The sequence below is a fragment of the Hibiscus syriacus genome, unplaced genomic scaffold, assembly GCF_006381635.1.
Source record: "Hibiscus syriacus cultivar Baekdansim isolate YM2019G1 unplaced genomic scaffold, ASM638163v2 tig00008138_pilon, whole genome shotgun sequence".
Lineage (NCBI taxonomy): Eukaryota > Viridiplantae > Streptophyta > Magnoliopsida > Malvales > Malvaceae > Hibiscus > Hibiscus syriacus.
In genome coordinates this window covers 128,585-153,053 of record NW_024062152.1, presented here as the reverse complement: position 1 = coordinate 153,053, position 24,469 = coordinate 128,585, and the positions used below count along the sequence as shown (strand labels likewise).

General features: G+C 32.7%; 3 protein-coding genes across 3 annotated transcripts; 1 reads left to right on the top strand and 2 right to left on the bottom strand.

Moving 5' to 3' along the window:
* Positions 1–4,959: 4,959 nt before the first annotated feature.
* Positions 4,960–7,233, bottom strand: LOC120201981 (AT-hook motif nuclear-localized protein 19-like). The gene is made up of 2 exons (XM_039202480.1): positions 7,216–7,233; positions 4,960–5,857 (listed from the first exon to the last, which is right to left on the bottom strand). The coding sequence occupies exon 2, from the start codon at positions 5,851–5,853 to the stop codon at positions 4,969–4,971; it is 885 nt and encodes a 294-aa protein (XP_039058411.1). The 5' UTR covers positions 5,854–5,857; positions 7,216–7,233; the 3' UTR covers positions 4,960–4,968.
* A 7,485-nt stretch (positions 7,234–14,718) lies between these two features.
* Positions 14,719–17,599, top strand: LOC120201980. The gene is made up of 5 exons (XM_039202479.1): positions 14,719–14,979; positions 15,911–16,200; positions 16,275–16,364; positions 16,724–17,085; positions 17,177–17,599. Exons 1-5 carry the CDS (start codon positions 14,760–14,762, stop codon positions 17,439–17,441), a joined length of 1,227 nt encoding a protein of 408 aa, XP_039058410.1. The 5' UTR covers positions 14,719–14,759; the 3' UTR covers positions 17,442–17,599.
* Positions 17,600–20,330: 2,731 nt separating this feature from the next.
* On the bottom strand, positions 20,331–22,198 carry LOC120201971. Its single transcript, XM_039202474.1, has 2 exons — positions 21,884–22,198; positions 20,331–20,668 (listed from the first exon to the last, which is right to left on the bottom strand). The coding sequence occupies exons 1-2, from the start codon at positions 21,983–21,985 to the stop codon at positions 20,381–20,383; spliced, it is 390 nt and encodes a 129-aa protein (XP_039058405.1). The 5' UTR covers positions 21,986–22,198; the 3' UTR covers positions 20,331–20,380.
* Between the last annotated feature and the right edge of the window lie 2,271 nt (positions 22,199–24,469).

Below are 24,469 nucleotides of genomic sequence, written 5' to 3'. Positions count from 1 at the left end.
CGATAGCAGCCCACTCAACACAGTGCAGAACAGCACTACCTACATGAATAAGTTTATACCCTACAACAAAACTACCTCATAGGTTAATCAACCAATTACAAACAAATATCATTCCCTAATAAGCTAGAACACTATCAACTAGCTAGAACACTATCAACTAGCTTTTGGTGTAGTGGTAAATGACTTACGTTGACAGTAGGCCCCAGGTTCAAACATGAACAAGAAAGATATGTTTGACTTTCGGAAATTTAGCATTAGAATATATGTTGAGCTTATTCTGAGCATGAACCATCATAGGGTGAGAGTGAATGAACTTGATAAATGGTGAAAACCACTGCAGAGAACTTGGCCTTCCTCTATATTTAGGATTGGCAGGGTATGCCACTTACTGGTAATGCTTACATTTAATCATGGTTTCTCACTTGATCTAGCCTTCAGTAGCAGCGTTCTGTAGCATTTTGCCCCTTTTATCGTACTTTAACTTTTGCTTCTGTAACCATAGAAAAAATTTAAATAGTAATATTCTCACTGATGAATTATTTTAATGTTTTAGCAACATTATAATATTCAATCATCTATAACTATAAGATCAAAATTGCTGATGTCTTATTCCTGGAAACAAAATGAAAATTGAAGAAAATATTAAATGCTTCCAACCAACAGAACTATTTTGCCTTCCTTTCTTTATTGCAGTTTACTCATTATTAAATACTTCAATTTAATTAGCTGGCATGTCAAGAGGCAAGATGCATGCATATACAGAATGTGGCAAGTTGACCTTAGTTTCATGCATAAAACAAGATATGAATGCACCACCACCTCTGGTATGCATGCATCTGGGGTCTTGATGTCTGTTATTGAACTGAATTCTTTAATAAGATTGCCATAGTCTGACACTATGCATTTATTTTTATCTCGTGAGCATAACGTTTTTGTTAAGTTTTGACCATTGATGTTTTTGGATGTGTATGTTTAACATTGAAAGAGAAACGTATGAATGCATGCACTAATGACTGTTATCAAATACCAAGCTTAGAAATGTACATGGAACACTCCATGAAGTATTGGACAGTGTTCGAGCTAACCCCAAAATGCTGGCGGGATTTTAGGGGTTCTAGTAGCTAAGATGCTCACATCATGACACGTGGTAGGCAAATTCTTAATCAGTCAGATTGTCAACTAGATCTGCTTTCATTGAGTGGGACCCTTTTCCTTGAAATAGGTGTTAGCCCATCTTTTGTCCTCTCCTACAATTGTCCATTTCTGCACTCTATCTGGGGGAAAGTATCAATGTGCCCCCATACTTTTCGATAAATATGTTAATGGTCCCCCTCCCACCTACTTTCAATTATTTCCAGCATGCTTTATGGATAATGATAAGCAGAGCTCTACAATTCCTGCATTATTATGCAACAGTTATCTGGAGAATGCAAGAGCAAAAGATTGAAATCCTGTCCTTTATTTATGCAAACGGTGGTAAGATTTAATACTCCATTAATTTCCAGTATGATGGTTTTGATTCACTTATATGGAAGTTCCAATATAAATCTATTTCTTGGAACAAACCTGTTTATTACTGTATAGTATTAGCTTTTATTTTGTATTGTTAAATTGTCTGTCTCTTTGTTCTTCATATTTCTAATGGAAGTGAGACGTTATTTTAATGTAAACTGTAATTTATATTTTAGTATGCCTACATGTAACATATCTAGCTTTCTAACTTTTAAAATCCGGGATTGAAGAGCCATGAAAACTGCAGAACATTTAGAAAGGTTAAGACAAAATGGATAATTGTTTCTTGTACACTTTCCATATTTAAGCACCCCTAAATGCCTACAAAAGAAAATTAAATTAATCTAGCTTGCTTACTAAGGTTCATATTAGGATTGAAAAGAACTTTTGTGCCTTACATACCAATGGCCAGTCACTGAACGAAAAGGACCTTCCACCGACTTCTTCCTAGATATGGACTATGACAAGTTGTTTATTATTGTTGTTAATCAAAAATTAGTTTTACATATATGTGATAGTCCACTCTAGTGCCTTAATACTTAACATTATGTCCCTTGATGCATAATTATTCATTTATCAGTATCTGTTGATTGATAATCTGCTGAAGTAATCAACAGTAGGGGAGAGAAAACAACTTGATGGTTATTCTTTGACTTCATATCTTCGGTTTATAATTTGGACCGTGTAGAACTCTAGATATATATCATACATAGATGGGTCCCATCAAAGTAGTATTTTGATTTTAACCCTCTAATTTAAAGTACAAATAGAACTTTGGAGAGAAACATAAATGCTGGTGACTACATCGACTAGCTGTCCCCTTGTTTTGTTACATTAATCGAGGCCCGCAGGATAAAATCATAGCTGCACTCCTTGTTTTGTCCTTTCGTTTTATGCTTTTGTTGAGCAAAAATCTTTAACCTCCATACATGAGGAGCTGATGAATCTTTTACTTGAATCTTGTTGCCATGTACGGATACTAAAAGATTGCTGTTCGATAAAAATGACAGGTGATAGCTATTGGAATGGTTTTGTCAATTTGGCCCTTTCTTTGAGTAGACTCTTCTTTAGTTTTAACTTGCCTTTCTAGTTTATATGTCTCCTTCAGGAGATGAATGTCGTAGCTGGTGACCGCTTTATAAATTTAAGGATTGCATCAAAAATAGTGATTCATCAGGAAAAGCTAACTAGTGAGTGCATTAAAATATTTCTGCTTTAGTAGAAATGTGGAAATGCTCATCAATGAAGTGAACGTGGTGTTCAATGGGATGAACGTGTCGTTCCTTGATTGGAAACTCGAAATGATTTTAGATTATCTAACCGGATAGGAGGTGCAACCTTTTGAAAGTTAGGTCAAATGGCACCTAATTCGCTGAGGGCGCCATGTACCCCACAACAGGTACATGCAGGAAATAAAATAATTAAGCATTTTAGACTTGGAAAGTGAACATGCTCTCAAATTTCAATTGCTGATGCATGATTCTCCATGATCAATGAATAAATAATTCTTTTGTAATTATACAGCTTAGGCTTTATTTCGGTGGACCACATTTCCATAATATCGATTTTTTGGATTCCCTCCTCAAAGTAGTATAGTTTAATCAGCTTGTTCAACTTTTAAGAAGAGCTAGGGGCTGCAAGCCATTGGTAAAACTACACTTAGAAAGACAAATAGGGCAGAAGAAAGAGAAGCCATTGGTAAAAAATAAAGAAATTTTGATTATTAAAATCCGCGGTGGGCTCCTCCACTGTCACTGCTTTGCCATTGGAATGTTGTGCAAGTAACTAGGTAAACTTACCAAGTTGGTCATTAACAATCATCATGTGAGTCCATGTGAAGAGGGTCCTTGGTGTTTGCTAAAACTCTAGAATCCTTTGATTTGTTTAGAGAAAAAAACCCTCTTTTAGGGAAGCATCATACTGATCTTTTGCCATTAAGTTAATAAATTGTAATAGGATGAGGATGATGACTGAGCAACCCCTTGTATACTTTCAAGTTCATGCATCAAGCCAAAGATTTAAGATTTTTGCAGCTTGTGGACAAATTCGAAAACCCGATTTCTTAAGATTCTTGTTGCTGGAGGACAAATTCAAAAACCCTGCTTCAAGAAACCGGGCTCTGGTTTCAGTTTGTTGCAGATCTATCCTATTATAATATTCTAACATATTTTACTTCGTTCCATCACAGTGAAATCATCCACATTCTGCTTTAAAGATTTATGTAAAATGCAACTGTTAAGGACTCGATCATTGCTTTTGACATTGGCTCATGCTGTAGATGGTGTTGTGTGAAATCCATGCCGGGAAACCCGAAAAGTATGCCTGAAATGAGCGTCTGGAACTTGAGAAGTGACGAGTGTGATCGAAGTTTTAAGTCCCATGATACATATGCATATGCATGCAGTAATGAGCACCACCATGTTTTCATGTTATTTTTGAAGAATGGTTCATTTCATGCCTTTTATGTTCCTATTGCAGACTGCCATTGACCTGAAGAAAAATCAATGTTTTTAAGAAAGAAAAATGGCAAAGAAGCATGCCAGAACCCATGAACCTTAACATTACCCCATCCTCAATTCTATGTTGTAAGTCACCTTTTAAGGAAACTTATTTATATTTTTTTAAAATATTTCATATTTTGAATTTTTAATAAAGATCTCAAAATTCGAGGATGAAATGCCTAATTTATAAATTTTAGGTCATATTCTTGTTGATCAACTGTTCCATTATAAATATTTATATAAATTTAATATAAATTCTCACCAACAATTTTCACCTACATTACCAACAAGAAATTTATTTGCAATAACTTGTTTTATATTTATGAACACCATGGTCCTATTTTTTTAAGTATTTTGGCCTCTAATATTTTATTTTAGGGTAACAAATCTCCTAATGTTTGATTAAATAATTACTTTTATTTTTTGTAGAGCATTTTAACTCTTATTCTATTTGTTGAATAACGATTTTTATTCAAATAGAAGCTTTTTTGTTTCAAAATAAAACGTTGAAGATCAAAATAATAAAAACAAAATATGAGTCAAAGTATAAATCGAATGTGAGGTATTTTTTTTCGATGTTATGTCATTTATAGATGTAGTTCTATTTAAAGAATCTGAGTTAGAGTAATTACATTTGCAAGGTATATGTATTTTGTAATTAAGAAAATTTTTGAAAAGATATTATTTATAATTATCTCAAATTATTCTGAAAATCCATCGATTTGATTTACTCCTAATCTCAGTGTACGACTTGAGTATTAAAAGAAAGATGGTCTCTAATCTAACATACCAGTATTGTACAATCGTATGATTTACCAAAGGCTAAGATACGTACATCAACATAAAGAAAAGGGATGGAAGTGTAAGAAACTAAAGGTGATGATCTTATTCTGCAAATTGATGCAAGTGAAAGCATATCTAATTCTTTCACAAGCAATGTTTTTTCTCTGTATGTTTACTGATATGGTGGTCTTCCACCATGTGCCCAAGCATAAGCCTCATGGTTCAACTGTCCACCATTAGGCACCAAATTTGGTGGCAAGTTGTTGTAAACTTGCAATCCCGAGCCATCGCTGCCACCACCGATTCCTCTATGTTGATGCTCTCCACTTCCACTACCGGTACCTGGTGGCGATCCGCCGGCACCAGCGAGCTGACCTTGAGCACCAGCGACACCCTCCTTTTCCTCCTCCAAAGGCAATCTCTCATATGTAGCGTTGGAAAAAGTTGCTGCTATTACCATGACGGGCCCTGATGCCACCAGTGAGCCTACTACACTACCACCAACCACCTGCCCTTGACCGCCGGCTAGGTATATCGTTAACCCTGTCGAACCCGGAGGAGCCGGTCCGGGAAGAAACGCGCCGGTTAATGATAAAATCTCGAACCTACCATGAAGGGCCATAACTGCACCAGGTGCCGAAGGTTGCCTGAGTGTAACGTTGGTGACAGTTCCACTTCCGCTGAGAACCGAGACCCCTCTTTGTCTCCTCCTAGCGAACTGAGCTAGGGTTTCGGCTACGTCGGAACCGGTGGCTATCTCCATAACGTGACTCCTTAGTGCATTAGGGCTATCCCTGGTGACGAAGATTGGTGGTTTGGGCTTGTTTTTGGAGCCTGCTGGTCGACCTCTGGGACGACGAGTGGAGACTTCGATAGCACCTTCTCTGGGCTCGTCGCTATGCTCTTTGTCTTCTTCTTCTCCGGTTCCACCGCTGCCTGTTTCTCCATTGTTTGTCATGGATATACCCAGATCTGGTTTCTTCATCGGAGATGATGAAGTGGCTGATGTTTCCATTCCTTGTAACCCTACTTGCCCCGTCCACCATAGATTAGCCATGTTTTTTTTTCTCAAGAAAAAGGACTACAAACAAAGCAATAAAATACTGGGTTTTGGCTAGCTAGTGATCTTTGATTAATGGATACGATGGAATCAAGGTTTTAAACAAGAGAAAATGGAAAATTTCAACTCTCTAGAAAATTTAGCTGAGAGAGAGAGAGAGAGAGAGAAGCTAGTGGAAAGCAAGTATGATAACCGATCAAAGCTAAGGGCAAGAGATGAACTCAAAAATAGTTTAAGAGATTATTGTTTTTCGGTTTAATTCTGCCCTCAGTTCTTGTAGTTTTCAGATTTTTGAAACTTACTCCCCTTAGGGATGGCAATTAAATCCGAAAGATCGAAACTTACGGATTCTGACTCGATCTAACTCAATAGGATTATTTTTAAAAAAATGGATTCTGGTCAGATTTTATGTAGGGATGAGGTCAGGTGTAGGGTGAAAAATCTCCGACCCGACTGCGGAGTAATAATATAATTTTCCATATAAATTTATGGATAATTGCTATAATATCCTTCTCTTTATATATATTTTTAATTAGGTCCCTATTTTATATTTGACTTGATCGGGTCGGATCGGACTTATACTCTAAAAAATAGGGTCAGGTTGGGTTCAAATGGAAGAAATATGTTCTTCGAGTCAGGTCGGGTCAAAGATATATATTTTTCGAGTTTTATCGAGTTCGGGTGGGGTATATATATTTCAGATCGGATTGTATTCACAGAAAACCCAAACTAATACAACCCATCACTATTCCTACCTCTACTTTTTATGTTGGGAATTCAATCTTTATTTGTTTGATTCAAACATTAAAATTCAATCATCAACTATCGGTTAATCAAGAGGAATCATTATCTCTTAAACAACATCAATACTTGGTTTAATGGTGACACATAACTTGAATCACATAACTTGAATCACATAAGTCAATTAACGGTGTTAGTAATGAAAATTTAATTTTTAAATAAGACCGACGGAGGGATTAGATTTCGAAATTAAAAAGCTTAACGAGAGACTAAATTTCAAAGGTATGAATAGTATAGGGACCAGTGACAGAATTAGCTGTTTTTTTTCTTTGGGGTGTGTAGTAAGTATAAGATTCCTATATTATTTCCAAGAAATAGTTGGATTTACATTTGCCTTGGTTTTGGGTGTGTCAACTGTCAAGGCCTTGGGGAGCTGAGGTTTTCTTTGTATTTTCTATGCAAAATCTTCCTTTTTTAGGGTTTATTTCATTTTGGTTAGAAGGTGAGAAAACAACAGGGTGAATAAAACTCGGCTTGACTCGAAAAAATTTTAAATTAAAATTGAGTTGTAAAATACAACTCGAATAATTCAAAAATTTTAGTAGTTAGTGAATTGATTTTCAAGTTTTAGTTGAGTCCTTCGACTTTGTATGATATATGAATATCATATATGAAAAATATATATTTATTGTACATTGTTATAAAAAAACTATTTAAATTGGAATAAAATAATATTATAAATATTTACAGACAAAAACTCAAAAATTTAACTCAACTAAAAATAATAAGTCAATTTTGAATTATAAAATAAAACTCGTCTAATTAAATTTTTTTAACACGACTCGACTCAATTAAACGGTTACACCTAAAAAGCGAGGTGCACGTCTTACTTCTTGCTCTTGTCCCCACGTCATGCTACATAGTTCATTTATGTATGATTTTAGAATATACAATACATACAAGGATAATCAAAGAGATGTTAGGGTCAGAGATAGATAAAGAAGATATTGTGATGCAGTGGTATCCTTATAAATTATATATATATTTTTTACATTTTAAGTATTTTATATTAATTATCTTATCTCGTACCTCTAAAATTTTAAAACTTTACAATCTATAAAATTGTAATATAGTTTCTGAAATTCGTACTCGCTGACAAAAATTCATGCACCCGTCGTCCTTGGCTACGATAAGATCATGTCTTTGAAAATTTTAAATTATTATATAGTTTAAATATTTTTTTTTATTTTCTATTTAGTCTAAATTCACACTTATTAAAATTTTATAGTTTCATATCTCCTAAATTTTTAATATATCTTTCTATATTCATATTATAATATAAAATTATACGTTTATTCTTTTATATATATATATATAACAAAGATTTACCTACAATAGTGTAAAATTGAGTTAAACACACCTCCGTAAATTTCACTACAATTAATATTTAACCTTTTAATTATTGAATTTCATATTCTATTCACACAGATGATATATGTTCTATTTCGAAATAGTAAAAATATTTAATTATTTATTTCGATAAAACTTTTCAAATGCTAAATATATATAAATAAAGATATTTTTAAATCGACAAGATATAGGTGTCTTATTGACTTCTATCAGAAAAAATATCTTATTGACTTGAAAATTTACATGCATAGTAAATATTAGTATATTGATCAGGGAAGGAGCTCTTAGGGTTCAAGGGTCCCGACTCCTGTTAAAATTTATATATCGATAATATTTTGGTTTAATAGTATTTTGGTTATTGTAAAAATAAATATTTAAATTTAAAAAATATAAAAATTTATTAAATATTTAATCAAGTAGGGGTCTAACTAAAGAATGATAAGTATGCGTTCTCAAATTTTTGGTCTAATTATAATTTAAGTCATTGTAAGTTTAAATATTAGACAAATTAGAAGTTGTCTTTTGAGTTTTGAGTTTTTCTTAATTTAGGGTGAATACAAGGTAATGTCTGTACAAAGATTTTCAATTATTTGACAGTGAACGCTCATACCCTACATACGTGCTTGAACTCGGGACCTCAAGGATAACAACAATCCCTTAATCACTAAAGTCGCTTGGTTCATGCTGAATTTCGAGTTTAAATACTTAATAAGTCTTTATATATTTTTTAAATAGTCTAATATTTCGGCCCTGCCAATATTTAATTCTGGCTCCGTCCCTGATATTGATAAATTCAGTAGGATTGTTAAAATATCAATAGTTAAAAAAAAGCATATCGACTTGTGTAAAATTAATTTAATTTTTCCTTAATGTAAGTGGATTCTTCCTCCTCCTCCTCTTTCTGTATATGACACAAATATATCCATATACTAATTTAGATGAATTTATTGGGTGATTTTAATGGTAAAAAAAAGAATGTTTTTATTTCTAGAAGACCAAGGTTTATAAATATGCACGAACCAAGCAACATCGGTGGTAAATGAATTGTTGTTATTCCTTGAGGTTCCGGGTTCGAGCACCAGGAATGTCAGGGTGTGAGCGTTCAATGTCAAATGGTTAAGAGTTATCTTTAAACAAATATTATCTTGTGATTATCCAAAATTAATAATAAAAAAGTTTTGAGCCAAGATGTATCTAGATTATGTGTGTTGTAAATAGATTAAGAAAACATGCGTATATATTTGAAAATTAATTATACAAATCCTTTTATGAATAAGAAAAAGTAAACAAATTTTGTAACTACTGATTAAAATATTTAACATTATTCCAAAAAGAATATATTGTATTATAAATAAATTGGAACTTATAAGGTAGTGCAAAATAATAGTTGCAAGACACTCTTTGCATGACCATCCTTTTAACCAGCCCATTCTAATTGCACTCAACACAACAAGCCCCTTTTAATGGATCTTCATCCTTTCTTTCCCTTAAAAATAAAATTAAGTTAAGATATTTAAGTACAAATTAATTTTTTTTATAAATCCGGGGTGAATACAAAATAGTATTTGACAATGAATGTTAATACCCCTTCATATGCGCTGCTCGAACCCAGGACCTCAAAGGATAACAATAAATCTCTTAACCACTGAAATCACTTGGTTCATGTTAAATTCAAATTAGTTAAGTTAAAAAATTAATAAATCTAACTATAAATGTGTATTTTAAATTAACTCAATATAATTAAAATCACAACAAATAATTTTAAACATAACATAATTCATATGTTTAAATAATGATTATGAAAATAATACTATATATATAACATATTGTTACACCTTAAGATATAGGCGATCTATCCAACATATTATATAAATATAATTAATGTGATACTTTTTTTTAAACGATGACAACTAAATTTTGTTAATAAAAATAACGGAAGTAATCAAAATTATAACGTGACAAGAGAAAAATTAGATAATAGTTACAAAAAAAACTTCTACATAAAATAAAACATTAAACCAAAAATTGCAAAGAAAAACAAAACTTTCGATTGAGAATGACGTTCAATATCAAAAGAACTCAGTAACCTTCATAAAACTCTTTATCTCTATCGAACAAGACGCTTTACGAAGTGATAAATGAGCCAAACAACTCGTATTTGATAATAGTACGCGTATTATATAAATACCTTGTAAAGCATAGGCTTATATGATTCAAAGAAAAAAATATATATAAGCTTAGTGGGCTTGGTAATTACACTACTGAAGCCGAAGAACAAATGGGCTAAAAGGGTGGTATTGGTTCAATTTGTAGAACAACTCAAGTCTAATGTAGTTCTTATGTCAATTAATTTTAAGGGTAAACTACATATTTAGTCATTCAGCTATCACTTTGGTTTCATTTTGGTCATGTAACTATTTTTTTAAAAATCGTATCTAACATTACGTTTTGGTTCAATTTTGGTCACCCACCTTTAAAAAATTAACATAACTCTTAATGTTGCAATTTTTTATATTTTTAACGATGATATGTCATTACCTTATGATGACACATAACATTACCATTATTTTTTAACGGTGAGTGAACAAACCAAAACATAACTTTATGTATGATTTTGAAAAAATAATTGTTTGGTGACCAAAACGAAAGAAAAGATATAGTTGGATGACTAAATACATAGTTTAACCTAATCTTAATTTGGAGTTTTAGGGTAAATTATTGAGATTATCAATTTTTTTTATAAGTATTCACTATTTTATTAATTTTTTAAAAATATTTTGGTCACTTATGTTATCGATTTATAATGTTTCGATCACTCAGACAATATGTATGTTTGTTTGATGATGTGACACATTGGTAAAAAGAATTAATTTTTAATTTAACTCTTGAAGTTTAAAGAAAATACTAACTTAATCACTAAATTTTAGATAAAATATCAACATAACACTTAAATTTTAGACAAAATATCAATTTAACCCTTGAATCTCATCAAAATCCTCTGTCGTCGATTGTCACTCACTACTGTTGTCTTCCACTGTTGATCATAATCAACGATCATTGGACTCCAAATTTTTTTAGTTCATTCCTTTCTGATCATAATAAATTTATCATTAATATTATTTTTAAAATAAAGACACTAAATTAAAATTTATAAATAATAATTAAATCTATATATTTTTATAATGATATAGAATTTAGATAAAATTTTAGTTCGAATAATTTTTTTAAATTTAAATATGAAATTAGTTTGAACTATTGAGTGGCTCAATAGTAAAAGGAAGTATTATTCTCTTTAGAGATCTCGGGTTCGAGCACATGCGTCCGTAGGATATGCGTCTGTGTTAATAGGTTTAAAAAAATTTTATTGTTAATCTGGGATAAGTAATAGGTGGTATTTGTTTAAAGAACATATAACTCTTAATTATCTGATATTGAACGCTTAAACCCATTACATTCATAGTGCTCAAACCCGATATCTCAAGGAATAACAATAATTTCTTTACCACTAATATCGTTTAGTTCGTGTGCCAAACAATATTTAAATTAGCCTTAAACTAATAAAGTTGAAGTGCTTTGACATATAGAATTAATAACTAACTATTCATAGTTTGTAACAACCCGAAAATTTGAAAAAAAAATATTTAATTAAGTAAATTGGCGAAATTTGAGGATTCAATTAGAAGTTTTTAAAACTTATAGCCTGTTTTATAAGTGAAGGAAATTCAGTGACCAATCACTGAATATTTCCAAAGAGTGTCAGCAGAATTTTTGCTTATATGCGTGCAAATTGATTCTGGTTTCATACCAGAACAATTTGCTAAGTTTTAACCTCCCACGCATCTCAACTTCCAACCACGATCCCGACGCCGTCTGACCTCCAATCGTTGTTTTGAAAACACCATCGTGTTCATCATCGAGCGAGGAACAAACCCCTTAAATTAATTGAAGTGAAACGCTGTCAAACGTCGTGAATTTCAAGTCAAAGTCTTGACGTTTTTTTAGCATCATCGCCGAGAAAATCTTAAATTCATCACCGATCGTCGCTCGATTTTATACACCTCCCGCACCATCGTGTTCCTTGTGCCGTTCTGAGTTTGCCGGTGTCATCCTTGGTCTCCGTAGACGGCGGCACGTGAGGAGGTGAAGCGGTCAAAGTTTCCAATTTGTTGAAATCGAGCTCTCTGCCGTTTAAAAAATTAAACCGAGCTTTGTAAGTATCTCGAAATCACTCAAAATAATTTTTAGAAATTTTTCTGTGAATTTTACGCTGCCGGAAGATGTCTCACGCGCTGCCACTGCGTGTGGGGAAGGATAAAATAACCGGTTTGACCGGTTCCAACCCGACCCGACCCGTTGACCGTTGATCGGGTGATATTTTAGTAATTATTTTGAAAATAGTGATATTTTGGTAATTATTTTGAAAAAGGTGCTATTTTCATAATTTTTTTTAAAAAAAGTGATAAATTCGTAATTTTTTTAAAAAAGTGATATTTTAGTAATTATTTTGAAAAAGGTGATATCTTTGTAAATTTTTTTAAAAAGGGTGATAAATGTGTAAAATGGTTGATCATATCTCGACCAACCAAAACTTTGATCAGCTATTAAACTACCTTTAATCTTTTTCGAGTATACCTATCCTGATATTTTTTAACGTCCCGAATCTGTTTTTGGGGTCCATTTCACCAAATCCGAACCCGAAAGTCTCCAAATCGTCAGTCAAACCCGTTGACTTTGATTTTGACCAAGAATTCAAAATTTCGGAAGGTCACACTTTATGTTTTTCGACGTCATGAATCTGATTCAGAAGTCTGTTTTGCCAAATTTTGACCCGAAATCCCCGAATCGAGTATGTGAACCCAAAAGACTTAGTATTTTAATATTTTGATTATTTATTTGAGTTTTGGTTAATGAATTGATTCAATAAAATATTTTATGAAGGTACTCGTGTTTCACCTGAGCGAGGATCAGTTAGGTCTGGATTTGTTCGTTCGTCAGATCAGCCCGAACCGCGTACTACAAGAATTACTCGTAGGTTTTCGTATATTATTTAAATAAAGATTAAGATTATTTATATTAGGATTCCAATATGGATTTTTCCAATTTGTAAGATCTAGCGCTGCAACAGAGCGTGATCGACAAACCCAGTAATAGGCTTCCCTATCTGATTTCTCAGTCTGTTACAAGTGTGTTTCATGACAGTGTTATTTTACTGTTTTAAAAATATTATTTGAATTGTTTTAAATTGGTGATAATTCATAATTATGTTATGACATGATACATGATACTTGATTTCTGAATATTGATTACCTGATATCTGATTTCTGTATTTCTATATATGATTTTTAAGCATGAAACATTTTCATGTTTTGATAAATTATTCACCAATTTCACTTGAATATATACTTGTTTATTACTAACATTGGGGGAAATATTGTTGGAGGAAGAATACTTGCAGGCTCCTCGGCTTTGTGCTCAGGGCCTTACAGGACTTGACGGGGTGTATGGTTTTGGGGAACCTACACATTTTGTTCGTGACAGATGGGGGTTGTGTTCATATTTTAAATAAAACAAACATGTTTGATGAACTGATTTTACTGGAATTTTTATTAGTATGTTTTTATACACTGTTTGAAGCACACTGAGCTTTTTAACTAATTCTATAGTTTTACCCTTTTTTAGATAACTGCAGACAGTAAGCATCAGATTTGGCATCAGGGGAGATCAACTACTTTATTTTGTACGAACGTATATCTCTATATGTTTTTCAGTGGTGTTTTGTGACATGAATATTGCTATCGTTTTGGATATATTTATATTATCGATATTTTGTTTAGTGTTACCTGTAATGTTTTATAAGTTGTTTAAAAAAAATCTCTGAATGGGATATGTGATCTCTTAGGTTTGAGTCTAACTTACAGACCGGGTCTAGGGATTACATAGTTTGTTAATTAAGTTGGTAAATAAAAATAAATAATTTATAAATGAATTAAGTTTTAATTAAAGTATCGATGATAAATTTAATATTATGATTTAATTATAAAGGAAGTCAAGTCAATAATTTTTAGAGCAGACAATTAAGAGCTCTTAGTTGACAACTCCATTCTCTCTTAGATTATGAGTTCAATACGAATTAGGAGTAAAATTTTCTTAGCAAAAATTCTAAATTAGATCTGTGAAGTTCAATATATTTTTTGATAAAATGAATATCAAATTTGAATTCAAGAGATCAGAGAGCATTAAACTAGAAATTTTGAGATCCAATGATTGTTGTTGTGGGCAACCAATGAGAGGAGATTTTAATTGAATTTAAGAGTTAATTTGATATTTTATTTAAAATTTAAGAATAAAAATAATATTTTATCTAAAGTTATGATATTAAATTAATATTTTATTTAAAATTAGGAGTTAAAATTAAAAATTAATTTTTATTAATATGTTACATCATCAAATAAACTATATTTAACATCTTTGGTCAATAGTATTTAATATTTTAGTGACTAAAATGTTATAAACTAATAAATATTAGGATCAAAACATTATTATGTTTAATTTAGTTACCAAAAGTGAATAATTATGAAACAAATACCATTTAGATAGTTTACCTTTTTAAGGGGGAGAAGAAGAAAAGGGAAAACTTTCCCCTGCATATTTCTTTAGAATTCAAATGAAAAATCTTGAAACTTTCTGAGTTTTACAGACAATACCCAGAAATCATTCAGAGGAAGAAAAGGTTGCTGATTAATTGAGAGAAAATGGGTGACAATCTATTTGAAGGATTACCGCCGCCATCTCATCACCAGCAACCAGAAGAAAAAGAAAACGAAGAAGAAAAACACGAAGGGAAAGAAAACAACGATCAAATTTCTTTTTCTTTGAATACAAGTAGTAGCAGCAATAACAAGGAAGCTTCTCCAACCCCAGTTCTAAAGAGTGCTTTCAAGAGACCCAAGCCCAGTGAATCTAACCCTGAAGGTAAACCCCACCCATAATTTGAAGAATTTCTTTTTCTTTTGTGGGTTCATATAATTTTATGTCTTTTATTCGATTTTGAATTCCGTTTGCTACAAGTTTATTTGCTACTATGAAGTGGAAATTGAAATAGGTTTTGCTTTCTTGCATAATAGGAATTTGATTTTAGATGATAATATTGGGATTTTGCGGCGTAATTCAGTTCGATTTTTTTTGTGTGTGGGGTAAAATTATTTCCGGGTTAGGGATTATAGGGGCTTGAATTTTGAAAGTAATTTTGTTATTATGCATTAGGTTAATATGTATTGCAGTTTGGAGGAAAGTGCTTTGACAAAGATAATTAAATATGGCCTTGGGGCTTTGTGAACATGCAATAGCATTTTATTCGTTGGTTTATGAGAGACTAGGAGCAAACAGAGATCAAAATTTTGAGTTCCCTGTGTTTAGTTGTTTTGAAATTTGAAATGGAAAGCAAGAAGGTTTTTAGTCGGCAGATTGATTCGACTATCTTAGTTGGCAGATTGATTCGACTATCTTAGTCGGCAGATTGATTCGACATGGATATGTGCAGTCTTATGCATATGGTGGTGTATCCCTTTTATTATCTGGTCTCTTTTTTTCAACTGGATGATAAATAGTGCATGGCATGGTTTAAGTTTCATTCGGGTGAAAGGGGGATGAGGGCAAGAGAATGAAGAAACTGAAGATAGTGTCATGAATCATGATAGTTTAATTATAGGAGACATGGATATCGAAATGCTTTGATTTGGCATAAGAGGACTCAATGGGAAAGTGCTTCTGTTCTATTACTGTTTGTTTATTTAAATTCTCTTATTTGATTATTCTACTCAACAACTTTTCCCTGGAAGCTTATTTTCTTTTTGGCTAAACTCTCTCTGGAAGTAGCTGATTAGTTATGCATTGTACTTCCCAGCTGCTGTACAAGAAAAACGCTTGAGATTTAAGATGACAACAGATGCCTCAGAGACGCAAGTTATTGAGGCAATGCAGAAGATTGCATCGCATATCAAGAACCCCACCAAGTTTTCTAAGGCTTCAAAGCTTGCCATACAGTTGGTACAGGCTGGAAGCGTGAAGGTCGGAACTAGTGAACACTTTTTTGCTATATTGGAAGCTGCAATGTCATCAACAGCTTCTTGTACTGATTCTTCAGTGCGAGGCGATTATCATTCGTTGTTCTCCGCAGCACAAGATGCAGCTGAAGTATGGTTTTAGTTTGTATTACAAATATAAGGCTTTTTCATTTTCGCAGTTTCTCATATTTTGTTTCCTTGCAGTGCCTAAACAAGAAGCAGAAGAACCAGCTGACTATATGGACATTTAGAGCAGTGATGGCGAATGACTTTTTAACTGATGACAGCTTTGTGGTACGCGCTTTAATTTTATATTAGTATGTTTTGTATTCACGACACTTTCAGTCACAAATTATTCATTTTTCCGAGTGCATCATCTTCACAAAAATGAGAATTAAATGCAGTGATGCTGGTGTATGGTTTATTTTTTGGCAGAAGTTGGGGATTTTGGAACAGTTTAAGTGGTATTGTAGTGTATTTTTATTACTGCAAAATGTAGATCTTGTAAATATCATTGAGTTTTCCTTGTTGAAGGTTATTTGCTTGACTAGAATGCTCTGTGACGATACTGTTTAAACCGATTCCCGTTTCTTACTCGTACAGAATTTGTTACTTATGGTGTTTTTTTGTGTTGTTTCTGAACTTCATTACAGTTTTCAAAAACAGCTAGTAAATTAAAAGATGAAATATGTAGTCTTCCATTTGCGACTGAGGAGGATGACATAGATGAAGCTGCTACCCTGAAAGATGAGACTGAAACTGGCAACGATGAGGATGCCAGACAAGCTCTAGTTTCTTTTGCTGAAGAAAATAACAAGGATGAGTCTGATCCATTTGGACTCGATGCTCTAATTCCTAGATCCGGGAAAAATGATGATAGAGCAAAAGGAAAGAAAGATGTGACAAATAAGAGCAGGAAAGATGATGAGGAATACGCTAAGAGATTTCTTCAGTCAAAGAGAGAAGCCTTGATTTCTTGTTTAGAGATTGCCGCTCGACGTTATAAAACTCCGTGGTAAGTGTTTCATTGTTTGCTGCTGCTAGTTAAAGGATAGGGCACTCTGCTTTTAGATAGTTGCGTATGTTGATTGTTGTATTCTTCTTAGGTGCCAGACAGTTATAGACATATTGGTAAAGCATGCATTTGACAATGTAGCAAGGTTTACGTCTCGACAACGGGATGCCATTGAAAAACTATGGGCTTCTGTTCGGGAGAAGCAAATCCGTCGGAAGCAAGGGAAATCTGTTTCGGGAAAACTTGACGTTAATGCTTTCGAATGGCTTCAGCAAAAGTATTCTACCGAGAAAATCAGCATTCGGCATTCTGTCGGAGCTAGTGGGGACCGTCGTTGTCAACAATGGCTTGGTTAAACACTTTTGCTTTCCTGTTTGTTGTTCAGAAGCATTATGGTGTTAACTCTTATCCAGAAAACAAATTGAAATTATTGATTGATCATCTATTAATCTGAATGTAATACTCTTCAAGTGTGTAAACATTTCTAAACGAGACAATTCTGGATACTTGGTTACTTCCTAAATTTGGTTTAATTCTTCAAAAATAGCTCTACTGGATTCTGTGATGATTACGATGAAACACAATAGGCTTAAGATCTCAGTCGTGTTGTTTTGCTTTCAAAGGGGGTTGAAAGTAATGTTTGTGGTTTGAAACGGTTAATTTTTTTAATATTCGGTTAACGATTAATTCGATTTGAAATTGATTAATTAATTTAATTAATTTGATTCGAAACATGTTCGATTAGTTCAATTTCAAAGAATTTGGTTCAATTAGTTCATATTTTATGGTTAAAAAATCAGTTCTAACACGAACAGTTTTTTATTTTATTTTACTCGATAAGATATGGAGATGTTCTTTTTTATTAAGGAGATAATTGGATATGTATATAGGAGTATTATAGTAATTATTTTTAAATATATAAAAGAGAATTGTAGTGTCGGTTCATGTTGGAGAATTTTTATCCTAAAATCTAACCATGACTCTCTCGTTAACAAAACCCGTCATGACCTGAGCACACCCAAATATATAAATATATAATTGAGTCGAAACTCATCGAATTTGGATAATTTGATCATTCCTTGACATGTTCTGATAATTTAGTCCCAAAAATTATTCAGATATATTTCCTTTTGTATAATTATGGCAGAAAACTCATAATATGAAAGGGTGTATTTTTTTCATTAGAAAGGATGTATTTTAAATAGATTATAAACATAAAACAAATACTTAAATAAGTGTCCAAATTATACCTTTTTTCTTGAATAGGAGCCTACAATATTTTATGGATCATTCAGGTGTCTTATATTATAAATATTACCACTTTAGGTGCCTGAGATGTAACAGTCATTAATTTTCTCCGTTAAGTGACACGTGTCACAATCTGATAATTTTGAAATTTATTTTTTTAAAGAGAATATTAAAAATAATATTATATTTATAAAAAACCATAATTTCTTTTAAATTGCAAAAAAGCCTCAAAATCCCTAAAACCCCCCCAAATCCTAACACTAACCTACTGCCGCCGCCCTTACCGACCATGACCACTGCCTCCGACGTAGTCCCTGACATTATCCTAGTTATATGTCGTCATATTTGTCGCCGATTGGCCGTCGAAATCGCGTGAGATTACGATTTTCATCACAGGGTTCGCGGGTATAAAATGTCGATTCGTCGTCAATCGGTCACGATTTCATAAGGGTTTTGGTCATCGGGAGGAAGTGAGGTCAGGTGGAGCTTCGTCGATGGCAAAGGGCATCGGTTGGCATGGGTTTAAGGGTTAAAATGAAAGTTTTCAAAGTTTTGGGGTTATTTCAAAATTTATGTGTTTTCTTTTTAAAAAAATATATAATTTTATTTTTTAAATTTCATATAATTTATTTTAAAATTATCAAATTATGACACGTGCCATTTAATGGAGGAAATTAACGTTGTTGACGGCCCAAGAACCTAAAATGGCAACGTTTGTAGTTATGCACATGTATAGTCCAAAAAAAAACTATATGTACTTATTCGGGGAAAAAGATGTAGTTTAGGCACTTATTTAGTTATTAAGCCTAAAATAAATAGTATATTTGAATGAATTGTATTTTAAACAGCTCATTGGGGTATAACTTGATTGTGTACAGATATCAACTATGAGACATTATTACAGTAATATGAAATATAATTTAGCAAATTCCCAATTCCCAAACAACTTTATTCAGACTAAATTAATAAGGAACTTGTTTTTTCATTGAAGTTTACAAGACTCGACTTTGATTAATAATCTTGGCCACAAATGCAACTTTCAAAACACTTTCATGGCTCCATTTTAGGATATCCTCCCTTGTTCCAACGTCAGTCGTCTCCCGGGCTTCGTCTAAAGAACGGTACCGGTTTTGGCGGCGGCGACGATGGTGGTGGAGGACATGGTGCTGACAATGATGGTGAAGGTGGCGGTGGAGGTGTAGATGGCGGCATTGGTGTAGGAAATGGTGCTGACAATGATGGTGAAGGTGGCGGTGGAGGTGCAGATGGCGGCGGCGGTGGAGGAGCCGGATCTTTCTTAAATGCAACCGGAGAATGTGGTTTTGGTGCCGGATATGTCCTACTCAATGAATACCTTCCGGATCTTACCCTTGAAATATCCCTGCCGTAACATAATCTACCACCTATTCCATCAATAATGATCAACAGAGCTGTTATGTTTGTAAGGTCAATGGCGGTGGAATTACTATATAAACCAGATATTTAGTTTGACCAAACGCATGAATAGAAATTATTAAATTATGCAAATCATCCTTATACTTTTCGCTTTGTTCATATTTAACACTGATGGTTGAAGAGCACTACAATGACAGGATGACAATAGAGGTAGAAAAAGTTACTTTATTTAACATAATAAACTTAAATTCTAACATAATAAACTTGTTGATGGAACAATTAGTTCATAGTGATTATAGGCAGTTTATCTTTTTTAGTTTGGACAGAGAGTCCCGGTTGCGACAGTTGATCGGTATTAAGGTTCTTTGTTTTCATGAGGTAGAAAAGGAGAGTAATAGGTGAGAAGTGGTTCCCGATCTTTCTCTCGGTCTTGACCGAGAGTTTTTATAATTTCCCTTAATATTAGTGTCAAGGTAAAATCATGATGGTTATTCGTATGTTTTATACTTTGATTTATTATGTATAGATATAATCTATGAGATACATATTATTACAGTAATATGAAATATAATTTAGGAAATTCCCAATTCCCCCAACAACTTTATTCATACCAAAATAATTTAAACTTATTTATTTTCCATTGATGTTAACATTAAATGTAACAAAGACTTTCATGGTTCCATTTTAGGATATCCTCCTTTCTTCCAACGTCCGTCGTCTCCTGGGCATCGTCTAGAGAACGGTACCGATTTTGGTGGCAATGACAGTGGTGGTGGTGGAGGTGAAGGTGGCGGTGGAGATGATAGTGATGGTGGTGGTGGCGGAGGTGATGGACCTGGAAGAAATGCAATTGGAGGATGAGGTTTTGGTGCCGGATATGTCGTAGGAAATGGAAACCTGCCCAACCTTGGAAGATCCCTGCCGTAACATAATCTACCACCTATTCCATCAATAGTTTCAACGATCAGCAGAGTTGTTATTAGACTCTTAAATAGAGAAACATAATTACATTAAAGTTTCTGAACCTTAACACCACATGCATCATCGTGTTCTCTAAGACATGTTGGTAAAGTCAATGGCGGTGGAATTACCATATAAACCGGATATTTAGTTTGACCAAAAAACATGAATAAAACTTATTAAATTATGCAAATCATCCTTGTACTTTTCGCTTTGAGTGAGTTTGAGATGAACCTCTATTTTTTTAACAATTTTTATCTAAAGAAGGGAAAAGAGAAATTTCACTTCTAATGAGCATTAAACTCACAATTTAAAGAACAAAAAATATGTCAACTAAAAGTTTTTATTCACTTACTATAAATTATTGACACGATAATTAAAAATCACTATATTAACAAGATGACAACAGTAGACAAAAAGTTTTTTTTTTTTTTTACATTGTATGTACTGTGGAAACAATAATTTGAACTCTTATAAAAATTAACTTGTTCATGGAACAATGGGGTTATCTTGATTATAGGCGGTTCACGGGGACAAACGTAAAATTTTATACTAGGGAAGTGAGAATTTATAAAATTATAAAGAATTTAAAATATATTAAGGACTGAAAATATATTTTCAATAAAAAAATATATATCTAAATTATGAATTGAATTCTAAATTGGTCTTAAACTTTCGAACATTCCAAATTCATCCATAAACTATGACTTTTATTCTAAATTAGTCTCCAAACTTTTGAATATTTCAATAATATCCCCCTAAATCATTCAAAACCACGAGGGTTATAGTTTGGAGATGAATTTGGTATGTTCAAAAGTTTGAGGACTAATTTAAAATGAGAGTATAGTTTGAGGATGAAATTAAGATATTCAAAAGCTTAAGGTTCAATTTAAAATGAAGATCATAGTTTAAGGACATATAGTGAAATTAACTCGTAAAATTATGATGATTACTAATCTAATACATATAATTGATTGAATTGAGGTGATGATATTTAGATAAATGTATAACTCCTAAGTCCTTATTGTTAGAGAATACTTTCTCAATTCCAGAATTTTATTCTCGGAGGAATTTTTCCCCCCGGAAGCCGATGAGGTACAACAAAACAAACGATCAAAAGATTAAGAAGAACATCAAAAGGGATTTCAAAAATTATTCTCAGTATTGACAGGAAGGAAAAAGAAAAGGGACATACAAGGAATTTATGAACTACAACTCGGCGGCGGAGCCTATGGTGCTGGAAGCAGCAGAGCTCTTGGAGGCGGTCCTGGTGGAACAAACATGCGTTTAGAGCCATTAACCTGTGGAGATTGAGGCTTTGATGGGACTGTTTTCCCAATCCTTCTGCCGATAATCACTACCTTGTTTTGAACAGGCAGTTTGGTGGGCTTAACTTCATGAATATCCAGAGGTTTAGCCATAAGAGAAAGCTTCCGATTAGCTTCACGAGTCTGCAACATAAAGCCATGGATGAGAATGAGGAATAAACAGCAGCAGCAACAATGAGAGAGAGACATTTGAAAACAGAAGGTAAGGCTGCTGCTTCTCAACTGATCCATCTACTTTAGAAAAGGAGCTCCAATGCTGTCACTTTCGTTGACTTGCTGTCGAGGACTGATGACTTGCATTTTCGTGATGAAACACGTTAGTTGTTGAAATAGGAGTCTGCATCCACTAATCAGTTGGGTATCCACCACGCAACTCGTACCCACTGAACTTGTTAGTTAAGCCACCATTAATATCAAATATAATAAAAAAGTCACTATTTCAAGTTAAATTAATTGAGTTCAAAGTCTAAAAATTTAACCATTAACGTAAATTTTAAAATAAACTAATATCTTAACGCATAAAATAAGTACATAAAACACTATAATGGTCCAGAATTCATAATTGTGGGCGAGTAGCGGATGAGCGGATACAAAAAGGACGAATGCCCAATGGACAGATATAAAACGAATGAAGTCTCAAATCCATCACTAATCTACTGCTATTGTAAGTATGATTTTTGATATTCACACCCGCTCATTATCCATCAAATTTATATTCATGTATATCTTAATTGAGATGAATACAGTATAAAATCCACGTTTATATTCGTTTGTCATCTCTAATTATGAATAAGAAGGTTCAGTTATCCCATTTATCATCCTTTGATTATTAAAAGTTACAAAACGATCACTTGATTATTCATATGTTCTAAACTTGTCTTTTTCTGTTAAAAATTGACGGTCATCTGAGTTAGACGTTAACCTACTGATTGGGCCATGATAAAATTATATTTTAATGATGTTTAGTAACATTGTTGTTACTTTTAAGCATTGGCTTGACGATGTAATATTTCAAACACTGACTCGATGAATAATGTAAATGGAGGATTGATCCTCAAAATACAACTCAAACAATTTTATGATCAAATTTTATCATTTTTCAGCCAACAGGTTTACGTCTAGCTCAGACAATCACCAAGTTTTCAACGAAAAAGAACAAATTTAAAATATATGAGTAGTCGAAAGATTATTTTATGACTTTTAATAGTTGGGATACTCAATAAAGCAACGCCCTATTATCGAGCATCAAGAGCTTTGACAATATTACAATGTATGTTTAGCTATCTCAAAGAATTAGTACTCGATGCATAATCAAACCCTTTTATTTCCCCACCTCTTTGCTTTATTTGCATTTCTAACATGTGCCCACCGGGTTTTACTTGTCTTAGCTGCTCACTTCATGTTTTGATTTTCTTGGAGTTTATATCCCCTTGGGATGTTGTACTTTTCAGTGTGTTACAGACAACAGTTTCTTAACTAATCGTTGTTAATCATAGAAGATATGATTGTCAGCTTAGCTAGTTGTGCTCCTATTTAGGGATTTTTTTATATATATTGCAGAGTAGTAACAATATTTTATGTTATACCTCTAAAGAAATACTCCGAAAATATTCTCAAAAATAGTCTTTTTCATGATTTATTCGTAGCCATGTACTCCCTAGATGACGACAGTCCCATGATAGGACTTCTAATAATCCCATATAGTGTCAGAAGCAATCATGTAATAAATATAATCATTTTGTTAAAATCAAGCTATAGACAATTATCATCATCATAGGATTGACACCAGTCGTCTTATAGTCGAAATATTTATATCTCGAGAAAAAACTGAAGAAGAGATTCTCTCTCTCAACTCTAATCCAGATTCTCTCTCACGCTACCTCTCTCCTCCGAACTCTCACAAAATTTATTATTTCCATCAATATTTCAGCATCCAACTATTGAGAGAATTTCAATATAATAAGTTCAAATTGCAAAAATTCGGAGACGAAAGGCCTCCAACAATGGTAATTGGTCCCTTCAACAATTTAGTTCTTGTAATTTTGAAAGTGAATGATTAAGGACTATAGACGTTATATTAATATTTTTTTTGTTAATTTTATATATTTTTATTGGGATAATAATAAAATTATCCTCAAACATTAATACTTCGTCATTTTGGTCTTAATTCTACAAAATTTAACAGATTGAGCTTTCAACTTTCATATATTATGTAAATTATATGTTTAATTTTCTTTGAGAAATTATATGTTGAATTTTTAAGAATCGGATTAAATTAACATAAGGTATAAAGGTTAAAGATTCAACTTTTTATTATCTAAAAAATAAGAAATACACAGAAAAAGTTAAAGCCGCAATTAATTGATTTTAATTGTTTACTTTCAAATTTTATAAGTAATAATTTATTTTGAGTAAATTCCATCACATGTCCTCAAAGTATGACCTTCATTTTA

What these genes read in the sequence shown, in the direction of transcription:
- LOC120201980 (XM_039202479.1), top strand. Translation starts at nt 14,760, where the DNA reads ATGGGTGACAATCTATTTGAAGGATTACCGCCGCCATCTCATCACCAG. An exon ending in CAGTGAATCTAACCCTGAAG is followed by an intron (nt 14,980 to 15,910) that starts GTAAACCCCACC and finishes TGTACTTCCCAG; the next exon opens with CTGCTGTACAAGAAAAACGC. An exon ending in CAGCACAAGATGCAGCTGAA is followed by an intron (nt 16,201 to 16,274) that starts GTATGGTTTTAG and finishes GTTTCCTTGCAG; the next exon opens with TGCCTAAACAAGAAGCAGAA.
- LOC120201981 (XM_039202480.1), bottom strand. Translation starts at nt 5,853, where the DNA reads ATGGCTAATCTATGGTGGACGGGGCAAGTAGGGTTACAAGGAATGGAA.
- LOC120201971 (XM_039202474.1), bottom strand. Translation starts at nt 21,985, where the DNA reads ATGGCTCTAAACGCATGTTTGTTCCACCAGGACCGCCTCCAAGAGCTC. An exon ending in TTGTAGTTCATAAATTCCTT is followed by an intron (nt 20,669 to 21,883) that starts GTATGTCCCTTT and finishes TTGATGGAATAG; the next exon opens with GTGGTAGATTATGTTACGGC.